Source organism: Sparus aurata, chromosome 6, assembly GCF_900880675.1.
Source record: "Sparus aurata chromosome 6, fSpaAur1.1, whole genome shotgun sequence".
Taxonomy (NCBI): domain Eukaryota; kingdom Metazoa; phylum Chordata; class Actinopteri; order Spariformes; family Sparidae; genus Sparus; species Sparus aurata.
The window spans coordinates 13,586,705-13,613,575 of NC_044192.1; the positions used below are offsets into that span (position 1 = coordinate 13,586,705).

Genomic DNA, 26,871 nt, shown 5'->3' on the forward strand with positions numbered 1-26,871 from the left:
TGTGTGTGTGTGTGTGTGTGTGTGTGTGTGTGTGTGTGTGTGTGTGTGTGTGTGTGTGTGTGTGTGTATGCGTGTGGTTGCAACCCATTTGTTATCTATTTGATACTTAGACTGAGACCAAATAGAGGATTGTTAGAATCCTCTCTGTTTTTGTTTTTTTTTGTTATAGTTATGCAAGGAAAATGTATAAAGATATGGTCATGACACACAGGAGCTGTTTGAATAAGCCTCTTTCTGGGACTGAATATCTATAAAACATGACAACAGAACCCCTTTGGCTACACATTTTAAATTCTGGCACCTTGTTCAGGTCAGCTAAACTTATCTGTAAAAAGTTTTAAACAAAATGTCATCATCAAAGTAAATGTAGCCCACTCGAGAATGATCTCAAACCTTAAATCTGAGGATCAGGCCCCAGCATATCGAACTATTTTTTTACTGGAGCTTTTCCAATTACCTGCTGACTTTGTTGTTTTCTCGCACAAACTCTTAACACATGTCTATGTTTCATGGCCCCCCCAAATGACTTGTTGTCCGCATCACTTTTTTTCTCCAGAGAAGATGATAAGATCTCTCTTTATAGTTCAGCAACACACTCACTCAATGCCTGGTAACGGAAAATATCAAAGCTTGTGTTCCTTGTGTCGGCACAGTGGACGCAGGTTGCACTGACCGCATTAGTTTCGTTAAAAAAAAAAAAAAAAACACTATAAAAACTCTTGATAGGTGCTTTAATTTCTCGGACTACAAGGGTGCTCCTGTCAGGAAAAAAAAAGCGTCTCAGCCTTTAAATTAATGCTGTCCAATGTTTTTTTGTTTCAATCATGACTACTTGCTTTATTTGAACACATGCCATTTCGTATGTTCAGATTGCTTTGAGTGTAACGCGTCGCATTTCAGGTGCGGTCCAGCTCATTCCAATGTTCCCAGTCATTTCTCATTCAATCACGTATTTTAAAAGTAATAGGCGATTGCTTAGGTTTCAGTGGTATGGCACTCACCGGGATAGTCTTATCGTAAGAATAAAATATATATATATAGCAAATAGTTTGTCAGAGCACTTCATTCTGAGGTAGTTCATTTGGGTTATCAGTCATATTTAAAAATATATTTTTCTTAACAGAAATCTTGAGAATTACAGACGTGAGTTCTAGGTCACCTAGTGTACATCACACGGCACAACAGTCAACTGAAACCCCTCAGTTCAGTTGGGAGAAGAAACACGTTGGGTGAAAATTGTTCACGTTCGAATACAAACTGAACACTTGGGCATTCCATTCCTATTTCAGAGTTGACTGGTTTATTTGCCTTCATGGTGAACCACCTATTTAGCCGGTGAAGTGAAAGTGACCTGGAACGTGTCCAAGGATGCTCTTAGGTGCCCGAGGGTCTAGTTGTAATGCACCACGTATCTGCACTCAGTTGTTTATTCATTGTTATTTTCATTGCACTAAATGATTTATCTGCCTTTTATGTTTTTATTTTGTTATAATGAATCTGTCATACTAATGTAAAGTTGTACAAGAGAATGCTAATAAACTAGAGTGAAAATGTTTGATGTGTTAATGCGTGGTTCCTACGCAGTATGTCAAAAAATTAGCCCAGTTTATTTGGATGGTAAGTCACACACATACGGTGACTTATATGTAATATACATGTGACAGCAAAGTACACCAGTGTGGACATTTGCATGATAGCGAGGACACATCTGATTGTTTTTTTCAACCTCTAAATTCATCACACAACGAGTTTATCTGATCGTGTTACAAAAAAATGTTTCCATTTCTTCAGAGATAGTTTATTAGGTTTGGTACATTGGCCATTTTATGGCATCTGAGACTCACACAATGAACTGATTCTGATAAACATTAACCAGCTTTGACATGCTTATCTCGTCGTCAGCTTTCCTGTAAGATCCAGCCGCACATTGTCAGTCTTGTTATTTGAAGATCAAGGATAAGTTCACAATAAAAATTCAGTCACCCCCATGCCAATGGAAAGTCAGGGGAGGTTGTGTAGTCCACGGAACCTTTCCAGAGCTTCGCAGCAACACAGCCCTGCTTCGTTCTCCTAAACAGCTGAAGTAGATGGGGACTTGTTTTAAAATGAGAAAAAGCAACATATATACATAAAAAATGTTTTTAATCAAATGGCTCCATACAGCTCATCCAGCGTAATCCAAGTCTCCGGAAGACCAGAAATCACAAATTCATTCAGAAAGTCCCAGCTGAAGTGGGAGGAGTAAACAATGTCTTCAATTACATTTGGGATCTCTAGGCTTTCTGGAGACTTGGATTGCGCCTGATAAGCTGTATGGAGTCCTTTTTTTTCTCTATTTGTTTTTTACACATTTTACGATGAGTCCCCTCCTCCTTCAGTTGTAACGGAGAATGCCACAAACACTATTATGCTTCGTAGCTCAAGAAACGTTTTGCGGACTAGGCAACTTCCCCTGACTTTCCATCCTCATGAGGTTGAGTAGCTAATGGCTGAATTTTCATTATTGGGTGAACTTATCCTTTAATGTTGTTACAGTATCACCTGCATGCTAAGCCTCTGGTTCCAGTTTCTTGGAAAACACACAAGTGAAACGCGACAAACTGCACAGACACAAGACGTAAACATCATGTTTTATATACAACAAAAGGCTACAATTAGTGGCTGCAGCCCTCGAGGAATGAACGTTTCAGAAATACAGATACAATTCTGAATACCTTACAAAAATACAGCATTATTTGTCTACTGTGCTACGTTTTAACCTGATATTTCAAAAGGTGCGTCAGAGCAGCTGGGAACACATTCATTTCAATGTAAACAAAATCCTTCACCGCAGTCTGACAAGCTGACTGAAATACAATCTATCGCTAATATAATTTTGCGAGTATAAATTCATTGTTACTCGCGTGTGAAGCAATAAATGGCAATAATACACCTTTAAAAAAAAAAAGTCTGCTCAGTTTAGTTAGGAAGACTGTACTCATTTGTCCATAGTTTTTTTTTCTTCTGTTTCATATATTAAATTATGAATTATATAAAAAAAATCTAATCAATCATAGACAAACATTTTTGTAAGCTGAAGTTAATTAGCTGGAGCCAGACTTCACGCACAAACAAAAAGGGGATTCCATATTTACGGAGTTGTTGTGGGTTTAGTGACATTTGTGTTTGTTCCGTCAACCTTGTGAGTTGAAGCGAGTCAGCAGGATATTGGAGATGCACCGACAGAACAAACCATGAACCGGAATCGGACGAATCCGACGTTGTGTCAGATGTATCGGAACCTGTGCGGACTCCTTCCATTTTTTACCTTTCGCAGTAAGAGTCCCGGATCCCGGAAGCGCAAATACTTACGGGGTCTTAACGTTAAACTTAAATTCACTCGGACTATTTCACAAGCGGGTCATTCAATAACATATCTCACAACATGAAGCAGAACATTCTGCAGTTCATTTTCAGTTGGATGCAATTCTATCCAGTTACGGAGCACTTTATTTTAAGATTTGTGAGTGAGTGAGAGAAGCTCTTGTGACCCGGCTCAAACCCAAGTTAGGCCAATTTCACATTCAACTGAGTATTATGAACGTATAACTGTTTGTTTATGCTGTCGATTATAGTTGAATAGTTAACATTAACATTTGAGATTGAAGATTTCAATTAGTGCATCTCTACATGAGAACATTGCTGGCTCATCGAACTGATTATGACGGAAGCAGAAGCAATCAGATCCTGGTAAAGCTTATTTTCTCACACAGACAGTATAATCAGCTGTGGAAACGTAAGAGATATAGCTGGCAATCCGTAGAGCTTTTGTATGACATTTATATCAATGGTTAAGGCAACTTTAATGAGGTGTGCAGCACATAGGAAACAAGGCTTAGACTTAAAGGTCCAGTGTGTAGTATTTAAGGGGTAGAAATATATAATACATAATTATGTTACCTGAAACGAAGAATCATGGTGTTTTTTTTTAGTTTTTTTTTTACCTTAGAATAAATTAATATCTACCACGTTACCCCGCCATGCTTCTACGGTGGCCCAAAACAAACCAAACGCTGGCTCAAGAGAGGGCACGTTTTCATTTATTTATTTATTTTATTTTTTTTAGGTTTTTGGAAGAGAAACTAGGACTGCACCCACACCACTAGATGTCACTAAAGCCCACACACTGAACCTTTGAGTAAAAGAGGTCGAAGCAACACGAGAATGTAGCTAGCATTAAGCGAACAGCCTGAGCATCAACCGAGGTCTGCCCTTCTTCAGACACTGTAAAGCGCTTTCAGCTGTGTGCGTGTTCATTAGTGTGTTTGACTCAGTGGCAGTTCTGGCAGTTGGGATGACAAGGCTGATTGTTGACCCGGCATCCACAGCCACCGGATGTGTCGCCCCTGCCCTGTAAAAAAAGAAAAGAAAAGAAAAAGTCAACACGTGAGCTACCTTTGCTGGATATGTAACTACGTATAAGTAAATATTTTTTTACGTTTGGGCCCCAGCGAGCTTGTTTGGTGACCCAGCAGATTTCTGTCTTGCACATCAGACAGCAGATCCAATCACAGCCGTCTTTCTTCTGGACGATGATGTCACACCGTGGACACTTCATGGCCTCCCCATTCTGTAGCAGGCTCTGTATTGAATTACACGGAAACGCACGCGGAAAATATAGTTAGTCCATCAAGAGTGAATAACACAAAACGATGCAACTCGAAAGCTCGTCGGTGACTTTAAAACTAACACAAAAACAGCAAAATGACACAGTTACACAATACCGGTCACTCACTTGACTCAAAAATAACTGAAATGTGTTCAACCCAGATCGTGGGACACCCCACTGCCTGCTTTCTTATGCGTAAAGTTAAAACGCAGAGCCTGAAGTGTTGCTCTAGCCGCAACTTATTAACACCGACATTAAAATATAGATTCAAAACAAACTAAGGCAGGGTCAGTGCCTGAACAGAAAAACTCATTTTGTTAACATGAGTTGTAATGTACAGCGTCTCTATAGAATCGTAATTGCAGCGGTGAGCTGTCCCGATTAGAAAAATAGAACTCAATTGCACTTGCAAACCCCAAATGGATGAAAGAGCACTTAAAATGTAGATAAAAAATGTGAAATCCAGGCTGTAATAAAAAGTATGTTGTTGTTCATGATTCATCATCACTCTCAATAGTAAAATGACATAAGCCAAGATGAAATGATCAAAATCTCTATTTCATGACTAAAGATAAGAAGAACCTGACATTTTTAACATTTCTTGTCGACTCTTGGTGTGTAATGACTCTCGTCTAGATTCTAGACCCTGCACAACATCCTGCTGGGGTTTGTGGTGTGCTGGGTATTGCACTGGTGCAAGACTGACGTGCCGTTTTACTCAAACCACACTAATCTGCAAAAAAGCTGCTTCCTGTCAGAAGTGCAACAGACTGCAGGAGCCCACACGCGTGCCAAGTGATCACACAGAGAGCTGTGAGGTCGACCTTACCTCGAGCATCTGTTTCGTCTGCTGAGCCGCGAGGTCGTTCTCTGCTCGGACGCGCAGGTCATCCTGGTAGTCCTTACAATTCATGCCATCATGGATGGCCTGTAAACACGCACACATACACACACATAAATTCCTTTAAGTTTGGTGCTTCCACAGTTCCCCACATGGTACTAAAAAAAAAATCTTGGTCAGTTGATGTAGTGGCTGTCAGAAAAATTACCCTGCAGAGAATGCAGTTGGTTTCGTTGCAGAGCTCGCACGGGAACTCGTTGACTTCGTCCTCGTAGATGCACCACCCTCGACAGTTGGGAGTCTGACAGTGGAAGCTGTGCTCCGAGCGGCTTTCCGCGATGCTCAGGCGCAGCTCCAGAAACCGCTGGTGCTCCTCTTCGGTTAGCAACTGAATCCAAGATCATACAGCGACATAATACAGCATTATAACACAAGTTTGCTCAAACAAAAAATGAATAAACATGTCCCTTCCTGCCTTTTAGAAGCTCTTATGTTTTGTTTTGTTCTAATTTAAAGCATGGATTAACATTTCAGTAAATGCCCTCAGCCTAATATTATTTGAAACTCAGCTCCACCCCCACTGACTGATCCGCCCTTTTCTGTTGCTCAACATATTCTGAGGTGAATTCATTCCATCATACCCAAATAGACCCTCTTAAATAATTAAGATTACCAATGAGCACCACCTGTACGACAGAAGGTGCTAATAAACAGGTGCAGATAAAAATACACAGTTTCATGTTACATTACCAACAGCTAATGTGAAGAAACAACTGAAATGAAGCTATGCTCGCAGCTTTTATACTCGTGTAAGTTTCTTGTTCTCCGGTCTGACACACTCACTGCTTTGATCTCTCGGTCCAGTAGCTTGCTCTCACAGTTGTCGGGACAGGACACCTCCGCATCTTGACTGTTCACTACTGTCCCCTTTAGACACTCCCTGAACAAGAACACACATACACAGTAAAAAAAACCCAAATGTATAAATGCATCAAATGCTGACCTCTGCACACTTTGCAGATCATGACATGTGGCACTGTAGGCTTTTAAAAAAGCTGTCAGAATATGCAAATCACTGAGCTACAGGATCATGTACTGCACCGGACCTGCAGAAGGTGTGCAGACACTCTCTGAGCACGACGCCCTCTCCTGGCTGCAGGGGGGAGAAGCAGATGGGACAGTCGGTCTCGGCGGTGTTGGAGATCAGGTTCTGTTCCTCTGTTGCCAAGAGGTGCAGGTAGTTCCTCTGTCGTTCCTCCAGCTGAGCCTTCATCACACAGAAAAGGCTTGAGGTCAATCACCAAACAGCAATTTTTTTTTCTTTTTTTTTTTTTTACACACAGTCATGACTCGTCACAAACAGCAGAAGCCTGTTTCCTGGAAATGGAAAGCAAAACAACTAAAAACTGCTGAAAGCCAAATTCTGCTGGCATCAGCTTTAGTAGTTTCCATGTGCATCACTGAAGTTTTATGAACTCCGCTCTGTGGGGGTGTTGTGTTTGCTTCCCCACATAATCTATTTGGTTTCCTAGTGTATAGTTTTAACTTACTGGTTCTGCATTTATCAAATATACAGTATAATTAAGTTAAACCACTTAACATCCTTTTTTTGAACAAGGGAGCCACAGTAATTATTAAGTGCACTCAGGTTTCCACAGATCAGGTTTCAGTTCTGTAATTCCCAAAATGAGCGCGTGCGTCACGGTTTGGCAGCTTTCTAGCAAAGACCTACACACACAGACACACATTTCCATCTGTGAGATATCAAAATGTGTGCAAACTGCAAAAACAGACTGACAACATTGTACAGCTTAAAAAAATGGAACATTGAAGTCCAGATAAAATGGCGTTTAGAGAGTATCTGGCTGATGTATTGTCATATTTTCACGTATGTCCTGGTGAAACAGATACAGGGGCACATCGAGGGATAGCGGCATTCATCAGGGATACACAGAGAGAGACGATGCCCATCGTATGCTCCACGTAGCTGTAACTGTTAATGGTTTAGTGGTCGATTATTAAATTAATTGCCGACCATTTTGGTGAACAATAACACAATTTCTCTCTGCTTTTGGGAAACACTCAGGAAATGTTTTCCCCATTTTCTGCCATTTAATACAAAACCAAAAAAATAATCTATTAATCAAGAAAGATTAATTGTTGTCATTATTGTTTTCAAGGCATTTTCCCATTTTATTTCAACACTAAAGTGCAAACAGACACATTTTGTGTCCAGCTTGTGTTTACATGTGGTATCACTGTTGTGAAACGCTTTTAAAATGATGATGATTTTTTCATAAATCAAAAACTTTCTGGATGGATTTCTTCACTCAGCGGCCACTTTTTGGGTACGACCTAAAGCCACCCAATACAAGCGCCCACTTTTATGATGTCCATTATGTTTTTTGACACTCTCATTAAAAGTGTTAATGTTACAACACCACCTTTAATCATAACCTCAGTAATTGCCATTTATTTAATGTACACATGTCCGACAGTATTCAGAAAAACTGAATATTATACATTTTAAGAGTTTAAGGCAGAGCTGAACACTGGGTGTATATGTCCTTTAAAAGTTTCAGAAACACAAAGATGACTCCAGCTCCGATGTGTTACAGCTCTACTGCTGATTGGATGCTGCACAATGTTACTACATGTTTTAGGTCAAATTCAGCTACAAATGTAGCATCAGGCTAAGAAGACTTCAGGAATTCAAGCTGTTACCTGTTCGTACTGCCTCATGGCCAGCTCCTCCTGCTGAATCCGAAGAATCTCCTGCTGGTCTGGCTCGTAGATGTTGGGCACCTCGTAACCCTCCGGCCGATCGCCTCCGCACATCTCGCAGCCAGGTCGCGTTGGTTTGTTCATGAACGTGCACATGGCACAGGTCCAGCCAAGCTACACACACACACACACACACACACACACACACACACACACACACACCATGTAGACACTTTCAGACTCGGTCACACTGCAGACAGAATGTGTGATGCACAGTTTGCATCCTGACCTCAGGTTCAGGAGCCACAGGTGGTCTGGCAGCCGTCGGTGGTTTCGGAGGAAGAGGAGGAGGAATGAGTTGATACTCCTGAGGAAGACCTGTCTTCTCACCTCCAACCTCACCCAGCCCTCTGGGCAAAAGCTGCAATGACTGCATGGACTCCATGATGCCTATGAAAAGATTGTCATTCCATAAAACTAACAGAACCGGTTTTTTTACTTGTTATGTCCTCCTGTAATCAAGGCAGGAGCTGAACCCAAATCTTTTTTTTTTCTTTTTAAAGAGCTAACAAACATCTGTCTCGAGTAACAGAAACGTGATTCTCTGGTTCATTTAATTCCAATTTGTTCAGAATTAACCAAATTAATAGGCAAGTGCTCAAGTAGTTTGTTGTTCATACCAAAAAGTATGTAAAAGTAAAAAAAGTAAAAGTAAGTAAAACAAAAAGTTATCAAATTTACATTGTAACTGACAAAAATAGTGTAGTGTGTGTGTGTGTGTTGCTGACCTTCTATGCGTTGCTGCTCCTGCTCCTGCCTGTGCTGCTGCTTCGTGAGATGAGCAGCATGAGCGGAGAGGATGAACAGGAAGACCTGGTCGCCGCTCTTACGGATGCCGTGGCTGTACAATGTGTCCCGGTCTTGAGCCAGCCGCTTCCCGATCACCCAGCGCTGCAGCGCAGGGGCGAACCCGAAGTCGTGGCTGATCTATGAACAGAACATGATCGAACGTGACAAAATAAATTTCACGGTAATTTGGGTTTACAAACTGTAGCATAAATGACATCTGATGCCATAAAGTACGACATTTATAACATCAGACAAACACAATAACAGAGGACCGTTGACGTTCTAACGCAAACTGTAGCAGTTTGTTAAAAACAGACTTAATGAACCAGGTCTTAGCTCAGTGTTTCAGGTTTTACAGGTTTTTAAGGCATCATGGATCACTGTGGCCAAACCCCAACAATCTAAGGTATATTTTATAAATCGTGGTAGGAATCTGGATCACAGCTGGAGAATTTGTTTCATATGCCTTTATGCCATATGTACAACAGCTTATGCTGCACATGAAGATTCCAACAGTCTCTGGGTCCTTGAACGCACCACGGAGACAGATCGGCTGAACGATTGTTAGTGTGTGAGTCGCTTAAGATTCTGTATTGTTGTGCTTAGGGTTAGGGTAAAAATGGTGTACAGACACAACATCAGGTGATGTTCTGAATTTTATATTGAACTGACTTACATGAGGAGCATATCAGGTGTGAACCGTTGGTAACGATGTGCACTGTGTCAATATTTGTGCTCCTTATACATCATGGGTTTATATCACTCCATCTGATACGACCTCCTGACATAAAGATATCTGAACTCAACACAACATATCAGTTGTTTTATCCTTTATTACGGCACTATATGTTGTATATTTATTCTGATAAGCCCGTCCCTACTGCGCTTTTTTTCCGAATATACCTGGTGAAAAGTCACCTGGATGCATATTTATGCGTTCTAGTGACTAACATGATAGAATAGGATTGTTAGATTACACATGTTTTTGCTGGAACATCGTACCTTGTCTTTAAGTTGTGCGATCGTCATATCAGCAGAAACCACAACGGTCACTGGGATGTAGTTTTCTGACTGGGCGTCCTCCACTCCAACCAGCAGCCTAAGGGACAGGAGACAATAGAAGCAACCTTGTCACCTGTTTTTGTTGTTGTTGTTGTTAATATACCAATATTTACATTTACCAGGATACTAGAAAAAAAAAATCCTACATCGGTATTCTGTTAAGAAAACATACATGATAATATTGTGTGAGTAATCCAGCAGAGACGTTTGGAGCGTTTGTTTATCAGTTTATCTGCTTTTCCAACTTTTCAATATTCAATGACTGTAAATTGTTCTTTTGTAAAGTTAAACTGACAGACCATCTCCCTACACTTGCGTTTTCAAAGTAATGTATTTGACAAAACACACAGTAAACAGATATAACATTTTTGTTCAGATATCACAATAAGATCGTCACCAGGAGTTTGTTTGGCTGTGACAATCAGGGATTGAAATTCTCATATCGTAACAGCCCTCTTATGCATCCTGTGCATGAACCTGTTCGTCTCTAGGAGGTAACCAGGTGCAGATACACAGGGGACACGCACATGCACACTTTTGTTTACCATTTGTTTCCACATGTGGGAATTCCGATTCAGTTGTGCTAAAAAAGCGAACATGTGCATGTACATTTCTTACATGGAGAAAGAGCCAATAACTTCAGAAAATGTCTGAAGTGACATGATCATGAGGGCCGCCGTACTTCACTCATGTCCTCGTCCACTTTAATCCCAATTCAAGCTCTGGGAGTCTGAAAACAAACCCATCACAGGAGGGGCAACCCTCTCCAGTTGTAAGTGTTGTCTGTTTTGGAAACATCTGGCCCCAAAAAAAGAGGAAGTCCTACACGAACACGTGACCACACAGACACACACAGACACACACACACATAGCTGTATCCTCACCTGATGGGGTCCTGGGGGTAGGCCTTGCTGTTGACGCTGACAGACACTGGGACGCAGAGCTGAGCCAGTCTCTCACACAGCCTGGCCGCTTCCTGTCCGTCCCCACTGCTGAGGGCTTCACCCAGAGAGAGGGCCAGCTCCTCGGCTGCAGGGGGAGAAGAAGAGGGGGGGGTCCATATCACTTATCAAGACAATGACTCACCTTTAATGTTAATCTGTAACACGTATTTTAGACAACAATGTACCACAGCCTGTATAAAACTTCATGTCACAGGGCTGTTAAGTGGATATTCCTGCTGTCTCGTGTGTTTTAAATCGAAACTAAAGCCGGAGGAGCTCACCCTCTTTCAAATTGACAGTCGGTGTAACTCCAGAGGTCATGATTGCACCTGAAAAACACAGGTAACACACAATATATGTCACGCACACACGTCATAGAATACGAGGAAATACAGCAGCTTCGTTAGGCGACAAGAGTTTACATCCAAACCTTCCCTCGGGTCGAGTCGTGGTTGTTGTTGTCACGTCCGCATTCAGTCCGCCACTTCCTCTCCAGGCGACGGGAGAAGGAGGAAAAGTTTATAAATCCCAACCTGAAGGAGAGAATACCGTCCAGGGAGGACTTCTCTAGTTGTTTGTCTCCTGCCGTCCAGCTGTGACCTCTCGGCGGCTGTCAGGTCGGAACGGAAAGTGAAACTGAGTCATTTTCGAGGAAGACAGCTTTTAACTGTAGCCCCGCCCCCCTCGCGTCACTGCTGAGGAGCAGCTAGTGTGTAAAGTTCATTTTAGAGCTAATGTTAAAAAATGTATTGTTAACATAAAACAAATCTGATACAACATTTAGCCCTCATGCAACTGATGAATATATATATACAAATATAAAAACTTTTTTTTTACTTAGACCACATTAAGCACAAATAATGCTTTCACTGGGTTGCATTTTTCAACCAACATCAGTCCTGATAATAATAACTACTGAATACCAAGTATTTACATGTTGCCACTGTTTTTTTAATAATAAAAGGACCCCCTATAGGACACATGAGATATAGCATGTATTTGGTTTCTGGGCCAAAGTACAGGTAAATTGTGAAAAAGTGAAAACCAAAAAATTCCAAGTCAAAAACTGCCATACAGAAATCATATCAATATCATTTTCAACGTTCACTGTGTTACATTTTTCAACCAACATCAGTGTTGATGATAACTACCAAACACCAAGTGTTTACATGATGCCACTGTTTTTTTGTAAGACATTTTTTCAAAAAACGCATAAAAAAGGTTATTTTTCATATACTTAACATATGGTATTTGTATGATTTTATCTTATCATGTTATTATTATTATTATTATTATTATTATTATTATTATTATTATTATTCCTAAATGTGGTCTTTTATCATTTGCATTTAATTATGAGAGAAAGCCAACACCATTGAAAGCCTCATAACATGGGATGCATGCTTTTATGCTGTAATGACAGTGTTATATACCAAAAAGGTAGTTTTAATGGTACATATTATTTAGAATAGATTTAGCTGTATATCTGTAATACACACAAGTGTATTAGAGCCATATTACATAAGATAAGACAAGATAAGATAATCCTTTAATAGTCACACAATGGGGACATTTGCAATATTACAGCAGCAAAAGGGATAGCAAAAAAAGACTGCATCAATTAAAACAGGAGTAATAAATACATGTGATTTTTTTTTATTAAAAAACAAAAGTAGTAAAAACAATATAAATAAGAAACCAAAACACCTATCCCGTAATGTTTGCAATTTGCTTAAGTACAATCAATTTATCAACCGTTGCATGAGGGTTAAGTTTCTAAACGTTCCCATTGTCCAGTTCCCCCCTTAAATTGACTGCAGAACATTTCTCTATCTTACACCAATCAGGCCTATAGCTCTCCAGTTCACAGGCACTACTTTGATTTAATAACGACAGAATAAAACAGCAAAACTAGAATAACCAGTGTTATTTACTAGAATCACACTAAATCTATGTTTCTCTAAAGGTTAAAACGATTATGACAAATATCCAGCAGGTGGCGCCGTCTGACAAAAGTTGATCTGGTTGAATTTTTCAGCTCAAAGTTGGCAGAGACATGAATTTATTGTTATCATTAAAGGGACACAAAGAAGTTTTGTGTTTTTTTTCCATAACTGAATAAACTTGCTTTTCTTAGAGGAAAATAAGGTCCCCAGAATACTGTTTGAAGCTAGAAAAGTTTCAGAGTCCGCCACATATAAACAAGGTAAAACAGTATGAAATTGTGTTTGTTTATTCATTTTATTCAGTCATGAAGACAAAGAGTTTGTTTATTTAGTTTGTTTAGGCATAGAAAAAAAAGGTCTTTCTCTCCTGTTTCTTACCTAAAATTAATAAATGGACCTTTAAGCTTCATATTTTCCAACATTAAGTTTGCCATCAATTTAAATTGAATCTTGACTTTATAATTGACATCTGAACTGAATATTATTATTATTATTATTATTATTATTATTATTATCATTATTATTAAATAAAAAAGCTGTTCTCAGAGGAAAATAAAATCCGCAGAGCACTGTTTCGAGCTGGACAGGTGGCAGGGTCCGCCATATATAAACAAAGTTCTAAGGCCCATTCAGTCATGAATGTTTGTTTATGTAGTTTGTTTAGGCATGAAAATCAGTCAGTGAAGATACATTTTCTTCCAAAAAAAAAAAAAAAATAGAGGTTAACTTGTGATTCCTGCAGTTAATGTTTCCACTAAAGGTTAAGAGCCTCTGGGGAGGATTTGGCCTTGATGAAGTGAACAGTTCGATCCAGATGCACGGCGCAGATGAACAGCCAATCACAGCGTCTCCAGCGGGAGGAGGGGGCGGGGCCTGGCAGCTCCGCTCTGCAGCGCAGCCACAAAGTTACAGAGAGCGTCTCCCAGTCCCACCGTCCGCCTGCCTGCCTCCACTAGGTATCTGTCACACCTGCGGAGCTGCCTCTCTCCTCCACGCTCCGTCCGACCGTTTTACTTGACTTCAGACCTCTGCCTGAAGCGATCCGAACCGGACCGAAGGTGCGTCTCGACTCGTCTCCCTCTCCATCGAAGATGCTGGCTTGTACGGAGATGATCACTATGTGCCTGCAGTCGGCCAAACAGAAGCATCTCCTGGCTCAGCAGCAGCAGCAGCAGCAGAAGCCGCTGCACACCGCCGGACAAGGGCTAACTATCTTCCATGATGTGAGTGCATCCAATACCTTACTCATGCATCATTTTGTTTAGTTATTATTATGTTTTAAAAAGTCAAAATGCATAAAAGCTACATAAAATTAAAAGGTATCAAAATGTATGTTTAACCTGAAACACAGTCATCAGTTTCAATTCTGACTCTTGTTCTTGTTTCCATCTAGAAAATGCCCAAGAAAGTGAAAAACAGAAATGTTTTATCAGATGTCGCACACCCAATGATTATACAGTATTTGTGTGTGTGTGTGTGTGTGTGTGTGTGTGTGTGTGTGTCAGAGAAAAAGTAGGAAGAGCTGCAGCTGCTCCCTCCGCATGATAAATTAAGCTCTCACAGTTGGACAGGTTTTAGGGGCTGCTGGGGTTTCTCCTCTTTTTGTTGTGTGCGCGCACACACACACACACACACACACACACACACACACAGCGATGCTCTTTCAAAAGCCTTATGCAACAACTCACACCACACACACACACACACACCAAATAAACCTTTCTGTGTTTCATCAAAAATCACCAAGTGAATTGATAAAACTCGACTGAACTCGATTTAGGTTGTTGTTGTGTTTGTTTGTTTTTTGTTGCCGCTGACACAAACGCACACACACACACACACACACACACACACACACACAGACTGCATGCACTCAACATGGAGCTTAAACCGACGACACCTGCTGCCTTATTAACCTGCAACACTGCACAAGAAAAACGATCCATCAACATGGTCATTATCCAGCCGTCACATACTGTCTCCTCCCGGGTTAGTGGGCCAGAGTCTGCGCCCACAGCTGAGCTCTTGTCTACCTGACAGCTCTCTGTCTGCTCCGTCACTAATGCACTGCACTGGAGGCCTTGGCGAATAAAACAGGGTAACATTACTCACATTGTGTTTTTTTGCAGAGTTGACATTGTGCACGCTGTCCCTGAACGTGTTAGTCTTCAGCCTTGAGTTTTTTGAAGCGCACCGGCGGGCGCGCTCTGCTATGATGATCCCCCTGCTCAAAAACATAATTACGTCTGATTTGCCCACGACCGCCTGTTTGGGAGATAATACCAAACACTCTGCATCCACGCAAGGACATGCTGTCTTGGTTTTGATTGCCATGCTTGTCTGCTCATTGTCTCTCCTTTGTTTTTTTGTTTTTTTTTGCCTCGTTCTTTTTATTTGTGAAAGGAGAAACAATGTGCAGTTACTGGACATTTTATTCCTGCCTCTAGGTTTCTCTAATTACTCCGCTGGGACTCCCATTTTTCTTTTATTTAAAGCAGGCCGAGCCGGTTGTGCAGCCATGAGGTCTTTTCAAGCGGTCCCCACCGCGTAGAGAAGCTGAATAAAGTCAAAAGCTCAGCTAATGAGCCTCAAAGCAACCATAAGTGTTTTTGTTTTGTTTTGTGCCTGTTGTAATGCTGATCAATGATGATTGATTTTCAGGGATAATGCCTGTGGATGAACTTTATTATTGCAGTGGTGCACATTGATTTTCAATAGTCTGCAGGAGATGCAGTAGAATTACGAAGTAGATGGATGGATGATAATAAATGTAAAAAGTGTGTTCAGTTTATTTTTAAAAAAACACGCTGCTCAGTTGCACATTCAACGGACAGATGCCAATTATAAAGCGATCAATACGTCACACAAATCGAGTCCTTTCCACGTGTAATGAGCTGGTCGGCAATGTTAGAGATGCAGAGATTCATTTGATGGAGATTCCCCAAAGTGCGAGTGAAAGCAGTGCCTCAAAAACACGTCCTGTTCAAAGGCCAGAGACAGCTAATGATTCTGGTGATGGTCGTGGGAGGAGGTTTTATCCTCCACGTTGTTGCTTTTTAGCGTCTTGGCTTTGTGTTTCCCGTGGCTCTGCTTCTGGATCACCAGTCTCTCTGATTTTTTTTCTCTCTCTCTCTCTCTCTCGCACGTGTTATCTCTCCTGATGTTCATCTATTCTCCCTCTGCTCTGCTCTTGCTTAGCTGCTTTTGAAAAATAACATCAGGCATCTGAGGAAACAGGAATAAAACGTGCTTAAAGTTGAAGAAATGTACATCTGCGTGAATCAGAATCTCCAAGATAAAAAAAAGGCAAAATGGAAAACATGGCACATACACGATAAATCATCAGCGCTGGCTTCCCCTTTTCTTTTTTTTTTCCCGAATGCAAAATCTAACGCCCTGCATAAAACAGTGTGTCATCACAGCCTGAGAAAACCCACTGACTTAACACCTTCCACCATGACATCAGAGCAGCAGCACTCTGGGAAGCAGGTCTGACCTTTTCTGGGCTCGCTGTAAATGATGCATTATCATCTCCTAACACCGGAGAGCCCAAAGACACAACCAGACAACAAATGTCTCCAACAGCACTGTAACTGTAACAGTACTGCTGCCTCAGATAGGTTACAGTGCCAAAGGGGAAATGAAAAAGTGTGCTGACTGTGAAGGGAAAGGGTGTTCTGTACAGTGCAGCGATAGCCGACAGCAAGCAGAATATGAAATGTAGATTCGTGTAATGAACAAGGGAGGTGTGGGGGACAGCAACTGGCAGATTTCCAATTACCTTTCGAGTCCACACATATGGATCAAAAAATAGAGCGGCGAGTGTGTTGTGATGTGGTTTGGAATGACGCATGGCTTGTTATTAGTAAGGATAGAAGCTGTAGAGAGTCAGATACTGACAGACAGAGGGCACGAGTGCAGACCTTGTGCTTGTTGACCTATATAGAAAACAAACGTGAAGGGCAGGTTGTGTTGTTACTAAAACCTGTCGGTCAAAACCGATGAGCTTGTCAGTCCCGACAGTGGAAAACAGCAAAGAGAGCAGATCGATGGAATAGGACACATCACGGATTTTCCATTTCCACTGCATTGCTTCACTGCAAAATTCATGATGGAGATTTATTCATGGAGGGACTGTATATTGTGCCCAAGAAATTCTTAAATAAATTGACACAAGTTTTATTGAAATTGGACGAAATGTGTAATTATCAAAGTCTTCTTAAACTGCTGATGTAAGAGAGGTGGTGCGTGTTGGACTAATTTGAAGTATCACAAAGGTTAGAGTGTAAAGCAGGATGACACTAAATGCAGATTCTCCATGCTAACCTACTTTTCATGAATTGAATTTTAAAGCAGCTACAAGGAACTTTAACTTTTGTTGAATCTGTCGCCCCCTGTGGATGAAAACTAGAGTGTTTTGTCTTGGAAGCGAGTCAAAGAAAGAGGTGAAGCACTTTTAAATACCATTTTCCTTTTTTCAAACACAGATCAGGCTGGGAGACTCCTCAGTTCATCCACTCTGCCATCAAATCTGACTCAGTGACAGGCATAAAGAAAAACCTTTTTAGAAATACAGTCTTCTTGCTGATGGTCTTGTTTGCTTACAGTATGCAGGTCATTTAAACGGATACTGTTTAATAAGCAGTTTGAAGTTCCTAGTAAGATGTTGAAAAACTGCTTGAAAAACATCGTTTTTATGGTTATGGTCCTTGTTAACATGTTAGACAACAGCTTTATTGGTGCTACATGGGCCACAGTTGACACTGAGTTGAGTCCAATTATTTAAACCACTTATGGGACATGAAAATAAACATGATGATTAAAATTGTCTGCCAATTGTAAACATCTATTTGACTTTCAAGAGCCCACTTCAACTTTGATCCACCGTTCTTTGGTTGCATGCGACTTAACAATCCCATGGACGACTATAATCAGTGTTTTCAGGACCCTAACCTTTGTTTTCAGTCCAGATAAATGGTTTAGTGATTATGGTTACTTCCGGGACTTGTTTTAAATCTGCCTCATTGTTTGAGCGGTTGCCCAGTCTGTGGTCCTCAGATCCTGCCTCGTTGTTAGATCCCACAAACGAAGCCGTTAAGTGAAAACATGTTGTGTGTTGGTGTTCTGGATGGGAGAGGAAACTGGAATTTTCCTTTGCTGACCAGGAGGCAGCCTCTGTTTTCAAGATCCCCCTCACATGATCAGCTGTAAGCCATGTTGTTTGGCTTTGTGTCTCCTTCATGTCAGCCAGTAAAAATGACTTTCCCAGTGTTGTTATCCATCCGCACTGAAGTCGCTCTGTTGTTGTTTTCAGACCATCTCTGTCTAGCAAGTTTATGTTCATCTGCCTTGAAGCAAAGGCTGTATTACACATTTGCTGTCATTGGTGGGTAATTTTAAAACCTCCGTATAAAATAAGCCCTTCAACACTCGACACGCCATAAGCCTCCGTGACAATTACTACAATAATCCCTGCCAACTCCAGCTGTACAGTCAGAAGAATAGCAATCACCAGCAATGAAGACCAGATCTATGAAAGCATATTTTTGTCATGCACAAATGTCAACCAGTCCTGCAGTCGTCCCTGCCATATCCCTCAGTTTTCAGAAGGCTTGGATTTTGTGCTCTTTTTTTTTTCTTTCTTTTTTTGCAACATGCGCACAACCTGCAACCTATAAAACGCTTCAAAAGTTCATAACAGATTTCCTCCTTTGGATGCATCTTAAACTTGTGGTCGTTTTCGATGTGGTAATTTTGTGTTTAAGCTCCCATATATCCCTTATTCATTCAGGAACATCCTCATCATGGTTGCTATTGTAACAGATAAAAGTACGTTCAGTGTTAAAGCCTCCCTTGCTGATCATAAGCCATCTCAGAGTAGCCCCAGTGGGACTGGAGTGAAAGGATCCAGAACTAATACCACCGTCAAGTGTTGTCTGTAGACACATGACAAAGAATTAGCCCGCACGAGAATAAACAATACATTGATATAATTACATTACATTACCATTGATGGATCAGCTTCAATTGAATACCATTGCGATATGTTCAAAGGTTGCAATGCAGCAGTGGCCACGGGCCAGCAAACGGCAGCAATACCTCAAGTGGGCCCTGTTCACCACAGACATTTTTTTACTTTGTCATAGCGGGAAAGGCACGGAGTGATTAATGCTCGTCAGTTTAATTTAACAGTAAATGAGCCCAGCATGGCCCTCGTACTGGAACACCAAACTGTAATCCAGCCATCATTAATGTTATTAATTACAGCCGTGCGTTTCCCTTTGTGAGGCGTTCAAAAATGTTTGTGGTGAAAAAAGCTCTGAGGTAGGTGTTGTGTTCCAACCGAAGACAGAATGATAAGTGGAGCTTATTTTCAGGACTGAAAAGTCAAAGCCAGTGCCAACTGCCAGCAAGGGGTGACTCAGCTGGTTGCAAAAAGAAGTCTGTTTCCATGTAAGCTGATGAGAAAATGACCCTACTTCTCACTTTCTTAATGTGAGAAGTAGAGTTTCTTAATGTTTTTATGGCCTCAATTGCTAGTTTGTTAGTCTTTTTTTTTTCAGGGAATGCTTCAGGATGTGACTACTTAGTGGTTCACAAGTTGCCACTACAGCGTGTCCACAGGTTCTCAGTCAGATCCAATAAGGATATCAAAACCAGCTCCACCCTCAAGTTTGAATATGCTCACCTCTAGCCGTACAAAAAAAAAAAAAAAGAAGCTTCAGAACAGCAATGCGGAAACTAATGGGGGATGTCACAGTGGCTCCATCCACTCTATGGATACAATTTGGAGTCGCAGCCATTGCCAGTGAGTGCATTTAGCTGCAACAAGGAGCCATTATCAGCAGTGATTGATGCTTGGAGTTGATCTTTTTATAAGGCCACTGCTGTTGGTGAGTCTTTAGTGCTCAGGGACATCAGCTGGCCTCATGTTCCTGCCTGAATCTAATGTGGAGCCTCAGGTTATAGTCATTGTCCCTCTGTTTGTTTGTTCATTAGTAAAGTATGGTCAACTATTGTTAACATTTAAGCTATATTCATTGAATAAAATAGCTGCAATAACAATATATATCATCCACCCCAATATAATTCAATCAAGCTAAACACATTCAAAGAAATATACTATACTATAATATACTATATACTATACTATACTATAATATAAAATGTGATTTTTCATGACCGAAGCACCTGCAAGAAAATGACTGTTCACCACTTTGCTACTCAGTGGCCTTATACTCATTCTGAAATGACTGTTTACTTCAGAAGTGATAAGCGTTCAACCTATTTTACAGCTGACTCGTACTCATAAACGGCATTCAACCTACCATGACTCACACATACAGAGTGTAACAGTCCCGTCAACATCCGTGTTGTGTTTTTCCTCAGTGCTGCAGAACAAATGAACCCTCTACTGCGAGCGTCAAACATCCTATTGTGTTTCTGACAAATTGTCATGACTCTCAGTAATCTGCACTGTCTTATTGCGAGAAACCGTATAGTGATTGCTTGGCAAGAGGTAATAACCATCTCCTCCCCACTCTCTCTCTTTTTTTTCCTTTAGATTTTCCGCCGAGCAGACAAAAACGGTGAGTAAACAGCACACGACGATGATCTGTGATGAATAATTTGTCACAATGCATGCTTGTTGTCTCCCGGCATTCTTCCACTTGTTATCATGCCTCAGATAATGTGGGCGGAGAAATGACGGATTTGCATAAATGACTCCTCAAGTGGAGCCCCCCTTTCCTCTTCACGCTCCGACAAGTTTCTCCACCCAATTAAAATGATGCTAAGATTCTGGATTATAGCCACAACTGGATGAACATGTCACACGAAATGAAGCTCCTCTCTGTCAGCGTCTACACAGATGACTTGGCACTGTCTACAAATGAATGAGTCATGTTAGCCGAGGCTAGCAGTGCTCTAGGAGTGAATCACTGATTATATAGCCATGTTAGCTAATGCAAACATGGTAAAGTAGGTTTAGAGAACTCTCATACTCAGAAATGTTAATGTGTGACGACCACTAATGTTTAGCACCTTGAAGCAGGTAGTTATGAGGAATGGCATCTATGGACAGCAATTTTAGGCTGAATTTTAGGAGCAACAATGTGACTGTTGCTATGACCTTGTCAGAATATGGCATGAAACGACGTAGAACACAACAGCTAACACCAATGCTAACAGCCCAGTTGCCAAAAAAAAAGTGTCGGCTATGTACATTTCTGCAAACCTTGGATAGGATGCCACTTTACGTTTCTTTAATTTGAGTTTTGTGACAACGCTGTGCTTATGACTGGTAAGGTTAAGACACAAAAACAATCAGTGTTCAGAAAAGTTGGTGTGTTGGCTTAAAAAACTGCTTTGGTGGCTGGATATGACCAGAGGCCTCATTAAATACACACTTTTTATATCCCCACAAACATGGCCTTAGGTCCCCTTACAAACTACCACTGGTTTCCCAAACACAAATGTAGGAAAGTAGTATTTAACGTTTACATCCTGGCAGCCTTTCTCGCCTGTAACTCTACCTAGCATGAAAGTCAGCTGATAAACATGTAATTTGAACTTGACATGACACGTTTTGTAAACATGTCAATGTGGTACGCAGTCTACAAACTTATTCATGGTTTGCAGAAACATTGACTGTCACCATTTTAATTCTGACTACACTGCATGCATGTATAATGGCATATATAAGTGTTATTTTCAGTACAATATCTGGGCAGTCATTGCAAAATCTAATATCCTTCAAAACTGTTTGCCAAGGACTGCAGCCAAGATTTCATTAGACCAGCAGTGAGACACATAATGGCCCAGTAAAATGTTACTGCACAGCATATCGGCCTTAAGGGGACTGCACGTTTGTAAGTTGCACCGAAGCGTTGCAGGGGATCAAACGGGGTTTGTTGAAGACACGATTTGTCTTCCAGTACCCCCTGGACACTCATACACTGCCATTCATCATCATTTCTCTGATGTCAAATTCATTCTGGGAGTTGTAGTGTAATTAAATGACTTTTTCATGTGCCTGCTTTTCCTCGAGCTGTCTTATCTAATTTTACTTGAGTGACTGTCTTGAGTGACTTTGTAGATTTAAACAAGTCCCAGGAAATGTGACTGAACTTGTTCCAGTTCTTAAAAACGACGAGCTGTGTCTCCTCTGTGTGTGAGTGGTTGTATTTCATCAATCACAAAAACCTTTCCTGTTAAAATCGTTTGTCCTTGAGTCTTTGAGACTGACATCAATACCTGAAGATGTCTTTGTTTTAGATACTTTTGTTTTTTCGTGTTTTGTGCTGAAACCAAACCTTCTGCAGTTATGCTAAATGATCCCATGTTTACCATATTCATCCTCTGCAAACAAACCTATTCAATATATTATCATAACACTGCACCATGAATAAAACTTACCAATTTGAATGTTCTGTGACACATCACATATTTATGAAGGAATATTGCTTTATCAAACAGAAGATTCTAAATATTATTTCCATTGCCTCTGCTGCCACTGCAGCTCAGAATGCCCTTCCAGAAAATATATTTATTTCTGTGTATCACCAGATGAAATAAGGTGCCACAGCACATCAGCAAAGAGCAGGATCCATGGGACACTGTTGCATTGTTACAGGGGGCTCCAACCAGCATTGCCTTCAAACAGCAATTACCTCTCAACAGCTCTTAACCTTCACTTTGATGAGTGTTGCGCGTGATGAACTGCTCGTCGGCTTCCAGCAGAATGTATTCATTGTTTTCACTTTTTATTAGAACGAGCTCAGCCGAGAATACTGTCGTCACTGCACCAGTTGTGGAGAAAAATGGTAATATATAAGAGAAAACACAAAGAAAATATACTGTGCTGCGTTCACTTAGTAATAAACACCGCTGGGATTAGGCTGCGTATGCAGTATCAACAAAGTAAAGATGAGGTCCTTACAAGCAGAGCGTCTTGAATAATAAAAGAGTATATGTGTTTAAGATTATGTCTGGAGCTGGATGTAAAAATATATGATGTACTGAGCGTACTGCACAATGTAGGAGGATCGTCTCATCTAGTTCCTTTCATTGACTTTTGATTGGTGACAGTATGAGAATACTATTCCCCATTCAAGGTTCATGTCGTGTATTTCTCTGGAACTTTAGGCTGTAATGTATGGTCTCCCTCAGCCCATGGAACTGCTAGCTCTGAAGCAGCTTTAAGGAGTTATTGTTCGTGAAAGCTTAAATGTTGAAGCTTCTCCAAACATTTTTTTATATAGGCAATGGGTCAGTTTCTACATCTTAGTTAAATGGGTCGCTTGTTGTTTGTGTGCCTTAAGCACCTCAGCTCTACCGACCGTTTTAGTGTCTTTTAGCAGGATGTAGCGATGATGCCCCTGCAAAATACTGTTGGGGGGGGGACTTGTTTTGTGCATGGGGAGGTGAGCCCTGGCATTAAAATGACTACGTAGCTAGGAGGTTATTGTAGATGTTTCCTTTAGAGACAGGGACTTGAACGCGAAGCATGGCTGTATTATCGACCCGGATACTAGGGTGCCACTCAGCCTTGCTTTCACTTTTGCCCAGTGGTTATTCGCGGTATTGCAGCGAGTGCGGCCAAAAAAGCATTTTCTTCCCAAAAAAACTGTTGACAGGACAAACTGCAAACAAGGTCAGTTATATCTCTTTTGTAGTATTATTTTATGAGCCATTGAGGTTTTATATTTGTGCAACTTTCTGTGAGCTGAGAAAAGCGATTCAACTACTACTGTGCATATTCAGTGGGCTGCACAATCTGGAATTAAACTCGGAGATGAGAAAACTTTTTTTTGGCGTACGCGCCAGGCGTGCAATTCTCATTGGACTGACTGGGCACCATCTTCTTATTCACTATCGAGTTCTATTTAAAGTCTATGATGTGTATAATCGGCCAAGGCTTATACTCACAGTCAACATCTAGAGAGTCAGACACTAAGTAAGTGGCCTAAAGTGGCTACAAAATCACTTAAAATTGGGATAAATTGATTATTGACCATGGGAAAATTGCACTTACCACTTTCCCCAAAGCTTGTGACTGTAACTGACAGTCTTTGAGCTATGGTTGAGAGTGCTGTGTGCGACACACACTGTAAATAAAATCGACCTGACTGTGGCAAAAAGCTATGAAGAGGACTTTGAGCTCTATTTGTTTTATCAAAGAAAAGAGCTGACCGTAAAGAGCTGCGACAAATTCGGTCCAACTGGGGTTTCGGTTCATTTTCACTTCTGTTCTCCAAACATTTAATGGCCTAAACTGACTATTACCCAAGTGCATGAAATCCTGAGGATAATTAGCCATCTTGCAAAGCTCCAATCGTGTCACTGTCTAATTGGGAGGATGGTCACAGATCGGTGATCTTGTTTGAGATGTTTATCTATACCAGCTTAAGGTTTATGTCAAATAACGGAGATCCTTCTTATAGAAATCAATACAAAGCTAAACCTTGAATTTAGCAAAAAAAATTACAAATCTACTGTCATCTTTATCCAGATATCCAGGTTTCCCATAGATAGAGAACACACTTTTTCAGCTTTTAATGAACCTCGCTGCATGCCCGATGTGTGCTCCGACGTGGAGGAGAAGGCCAGCCAGCTACAGACCATTAGTGAGGAGGAGAATCGAGGAAGCAGGAAGGGGTGTGTGTGATCTAAAAGCAGCATGCAGGCTTAAATCAGAGTATGGAAGCTAAAAGGCAGCTTATATCACAGATTTGCTCACAGATGGCCTGGTGTTGGTGGAACACAGTCTTAAGTAGAGCATCGATGCTAAGAATACCCGAATCTGAGATGGTTGGGGTGTACAGTAGTGTATAAGGAGTTTACCATAAAGAACCGGGGTCCGGCTCTCTTCGTAACACAAGTTGCTTTTGAAGCTGTGATGCGTCCGTGGGAATTTATAAACCACTTAGGAGAGGCTGCGATGGGACTAACCTTTGGAGAGATAAGAGTGCGGCCTACTTTTTGCCCTACTTTACCGGACTTTCTCACTTCGCTCATTTGGTTCTTGTTTACTCTTATCCTCTGAGCACTTTGTTTAGTCTATTTAGACTTTTTTTTTCAAGGAGTAAAGGCCAACAAGTCTGTTTTTCTTTTTGCTGTGTTGAGGGAGCAGCCTCCCACTTTTTTTTTCTCTCACCTTGAAATTCCTTTGTGAATTTCCAAGCTCGGTATAAAAAAGAACAGTTTATGCGTATTCCCTTTGACTCAACCCACGTGGTGATTTATAGCTTCTTCTCTTTCACGGTAATGATGGAATTTCCTGTGGGGCAGGATGGGCCGCATGGAGATTTTCGACTGGTTAATAGGAGGACATCAAACAGTTAGACGTGCTTAGATTATTGTCATACCCACATCTGCATTCAGCATAATGGTTGGTTTATTGTTGGCTAATGAAACAGATATACAGCGCCTCAGTGATAAATTATAAAGTTGAGCCTCGTGATCGTCTTTTCCTTGTTTTCTTTTTCTTTTTCTTGCGCGATGAAATTACTCGACATGCAAAACATGTTAAAATAACGCAGTTTCTCAGACTTCCAACCTCCCCGTCTCAAGCCTCATAGCTTTTTAATACAAAATGCCATTTACATAAAAAGTCTCCTCTTTAGGTGAGAAAGACACACAAAAGTATTTGTTCAACGAGCTCTTGTTCTCTTAAAAAACCAGGTCAACAACATCTGCTGATTCAGTATGATTCACCTGCGGACGATTATGTTATTCACGGGGGAAAACCAACTTATTGTTTTTGTTCCAGGAATAGCAATAGAAATGTGACAGAAGCAATTCTTCATGTGTTCACACTTTGAATGGATCACAGACTCTAAAAATACTCATAACATGCACATTATGCAGAGAAACTCATTTCTGTGTCTTATATGACATTAGGGCCACGCGTGAATGATTTACTCGTTTAAAGGCATCAGCTGGCGTTTGGGTTGGGAATCTGTCGGTGCAGCTGCTCCGACAGGAGCGTAAGAGGATGATACAGAGCCGACGACAGTCACTGACGCTTTGGTGCGCACAGTTTTTAATAAAAGAGCACCGAGCAGTTGTTAGTTGACGCAGTGGATTTTTCAGCATCTCAGTCAGCGAGAATCAGGATCTGGTTTATTGCCAAGTACGTTTCACCTTAGGGGAGTTAGCCCTTGTATGTGCAGTAAACATAGTATGAGATGACACAAAAAGAAGATAGGAACTCAAAATGAAAATTAAGAACACATTCAAAACAGTGAACGTAGCAAAGCGTTTGCACGATATACAGCTTCAACTACACAACCATACGCGTTGGCATACAGCTGCGAGCTTTGATCAAGGCTAAGAGAGTTCATGTTGGTCTAGAAAATGAATTATAGCCGTTTTGGGTCAGCAAACGGTCTCAACTCTTCTCCTTACCAGGTGACCTCACAAAGGGGTCCCAACCCTCAGACGATCGATCAGGGCAGAAACAGCAGAAGCAGCACGAGCCCGGTGATAAATAATACAGCGGTGAAAACACAACACACATAAATGACACACGTCACTTTGGATTGCTGCTTGGCTCGACGAGGATGTTCCGTTCGGCTAAATAGGTGTCAGCATCAGTTCTGCCTTCCTCCCATCTCTCCCTCACAGCCCTCCCTTTTAGTCATCAAAACAGACGGTGTTATAAGGGATGATTCGGCGTTTTGAAGGTGACACCAACAGGTATGACTATCAAGATAACACATAATCCCCCCCACCACCACCACCTGACTGCAGAGCCTCCTCTCATCTCGATCCTGTTAAGGCCGTCATCTGATGCCATCTGTCGCCAACAATCCCTGGAAGACCCGTGTGAGATTAAAATCAGGATGGATGTTT

General features: G+C 41.1%; 2 protein-coding genes across 3 annotated transcripts in view; one reads left to right on the forward strand and one right to left on the reverse strand.

Annotated features, from left to right (window-relative positions):
- Nucleotides 1–1,782: 1,782 nt before the first annotated feature.
- rbck1 (RanBP-type and C3HC4-type zinc finger containing 1) lies at nucleotides 1,783–11,704 on the reverse strand. Of its 2 annotated transcripts, none has more exons than XM_030419595.1 (13): nucleotides 11,499–11,704; nucleotides 11,350–11,397; nucleotides 11,009–11,153; nucleotides 10,065–10,161; nucleotides 9,002–9,200; nucleotides 8,503–8,663; nucleotides 8,214–8,387; nucleotides 6,596–6,756; nucleotides 6,333–6,429; nucleotides 5,698–5,877; nucleotides 5,478–5,576; nucleotides 4,478–4,621; nucleotides 1,783–4,390 (listed from the first exon to the last, which is right to left on the reverse strand). In XM_030419595.1, exons 2-13 carry the CDS (start codon nucleotides 11,387–11,389, stop codon nucleotides 4,310–4,312), a joined length of 1,578 nt encoding a protein of 525 aa, XP_030275455.1. In that variant the 5' UTR covers nucleotides 11,390–11,397; nucleotides 11,499–11,704; the 3' UTR covers nucleotides 1,783–4,309. The 2 variants fall into 2 exon arrangements, with proteins under 2 accessions (XP_030275455.1, XP_030275456.1); XM_030419596.1 differs by having other exon boundaries at nucleotides 11,491–11,704.
- A 2,182-nt stretch (nucleotides 11,705–13,886) lies between these two features.
- necab3 (N-terminal EF-hand calcium binding protein 3) overlaps nucleotides 13,887–26,871 on the forward strand; it is a 42,315-nt gene continuing 29,330 nt past the window's right edge. The window contains exons 1-2 of the mRNA XM_030419597.1: nucleotides 13,887–14,237; nucleotides 20,579–20,603. Of these exons, the coding sequence (XP_030275457.1) occupies nucleotides 14,106–14,237; nucleotides 20,579–20,603 (157 nt within the window). The 5' untranslated portion in view covers nucleotides 13,887–14,105. The remainder of the gene's footprint in view (nucleotides 14,238–20,578; nucleotides 20,604–26,871) is intronic.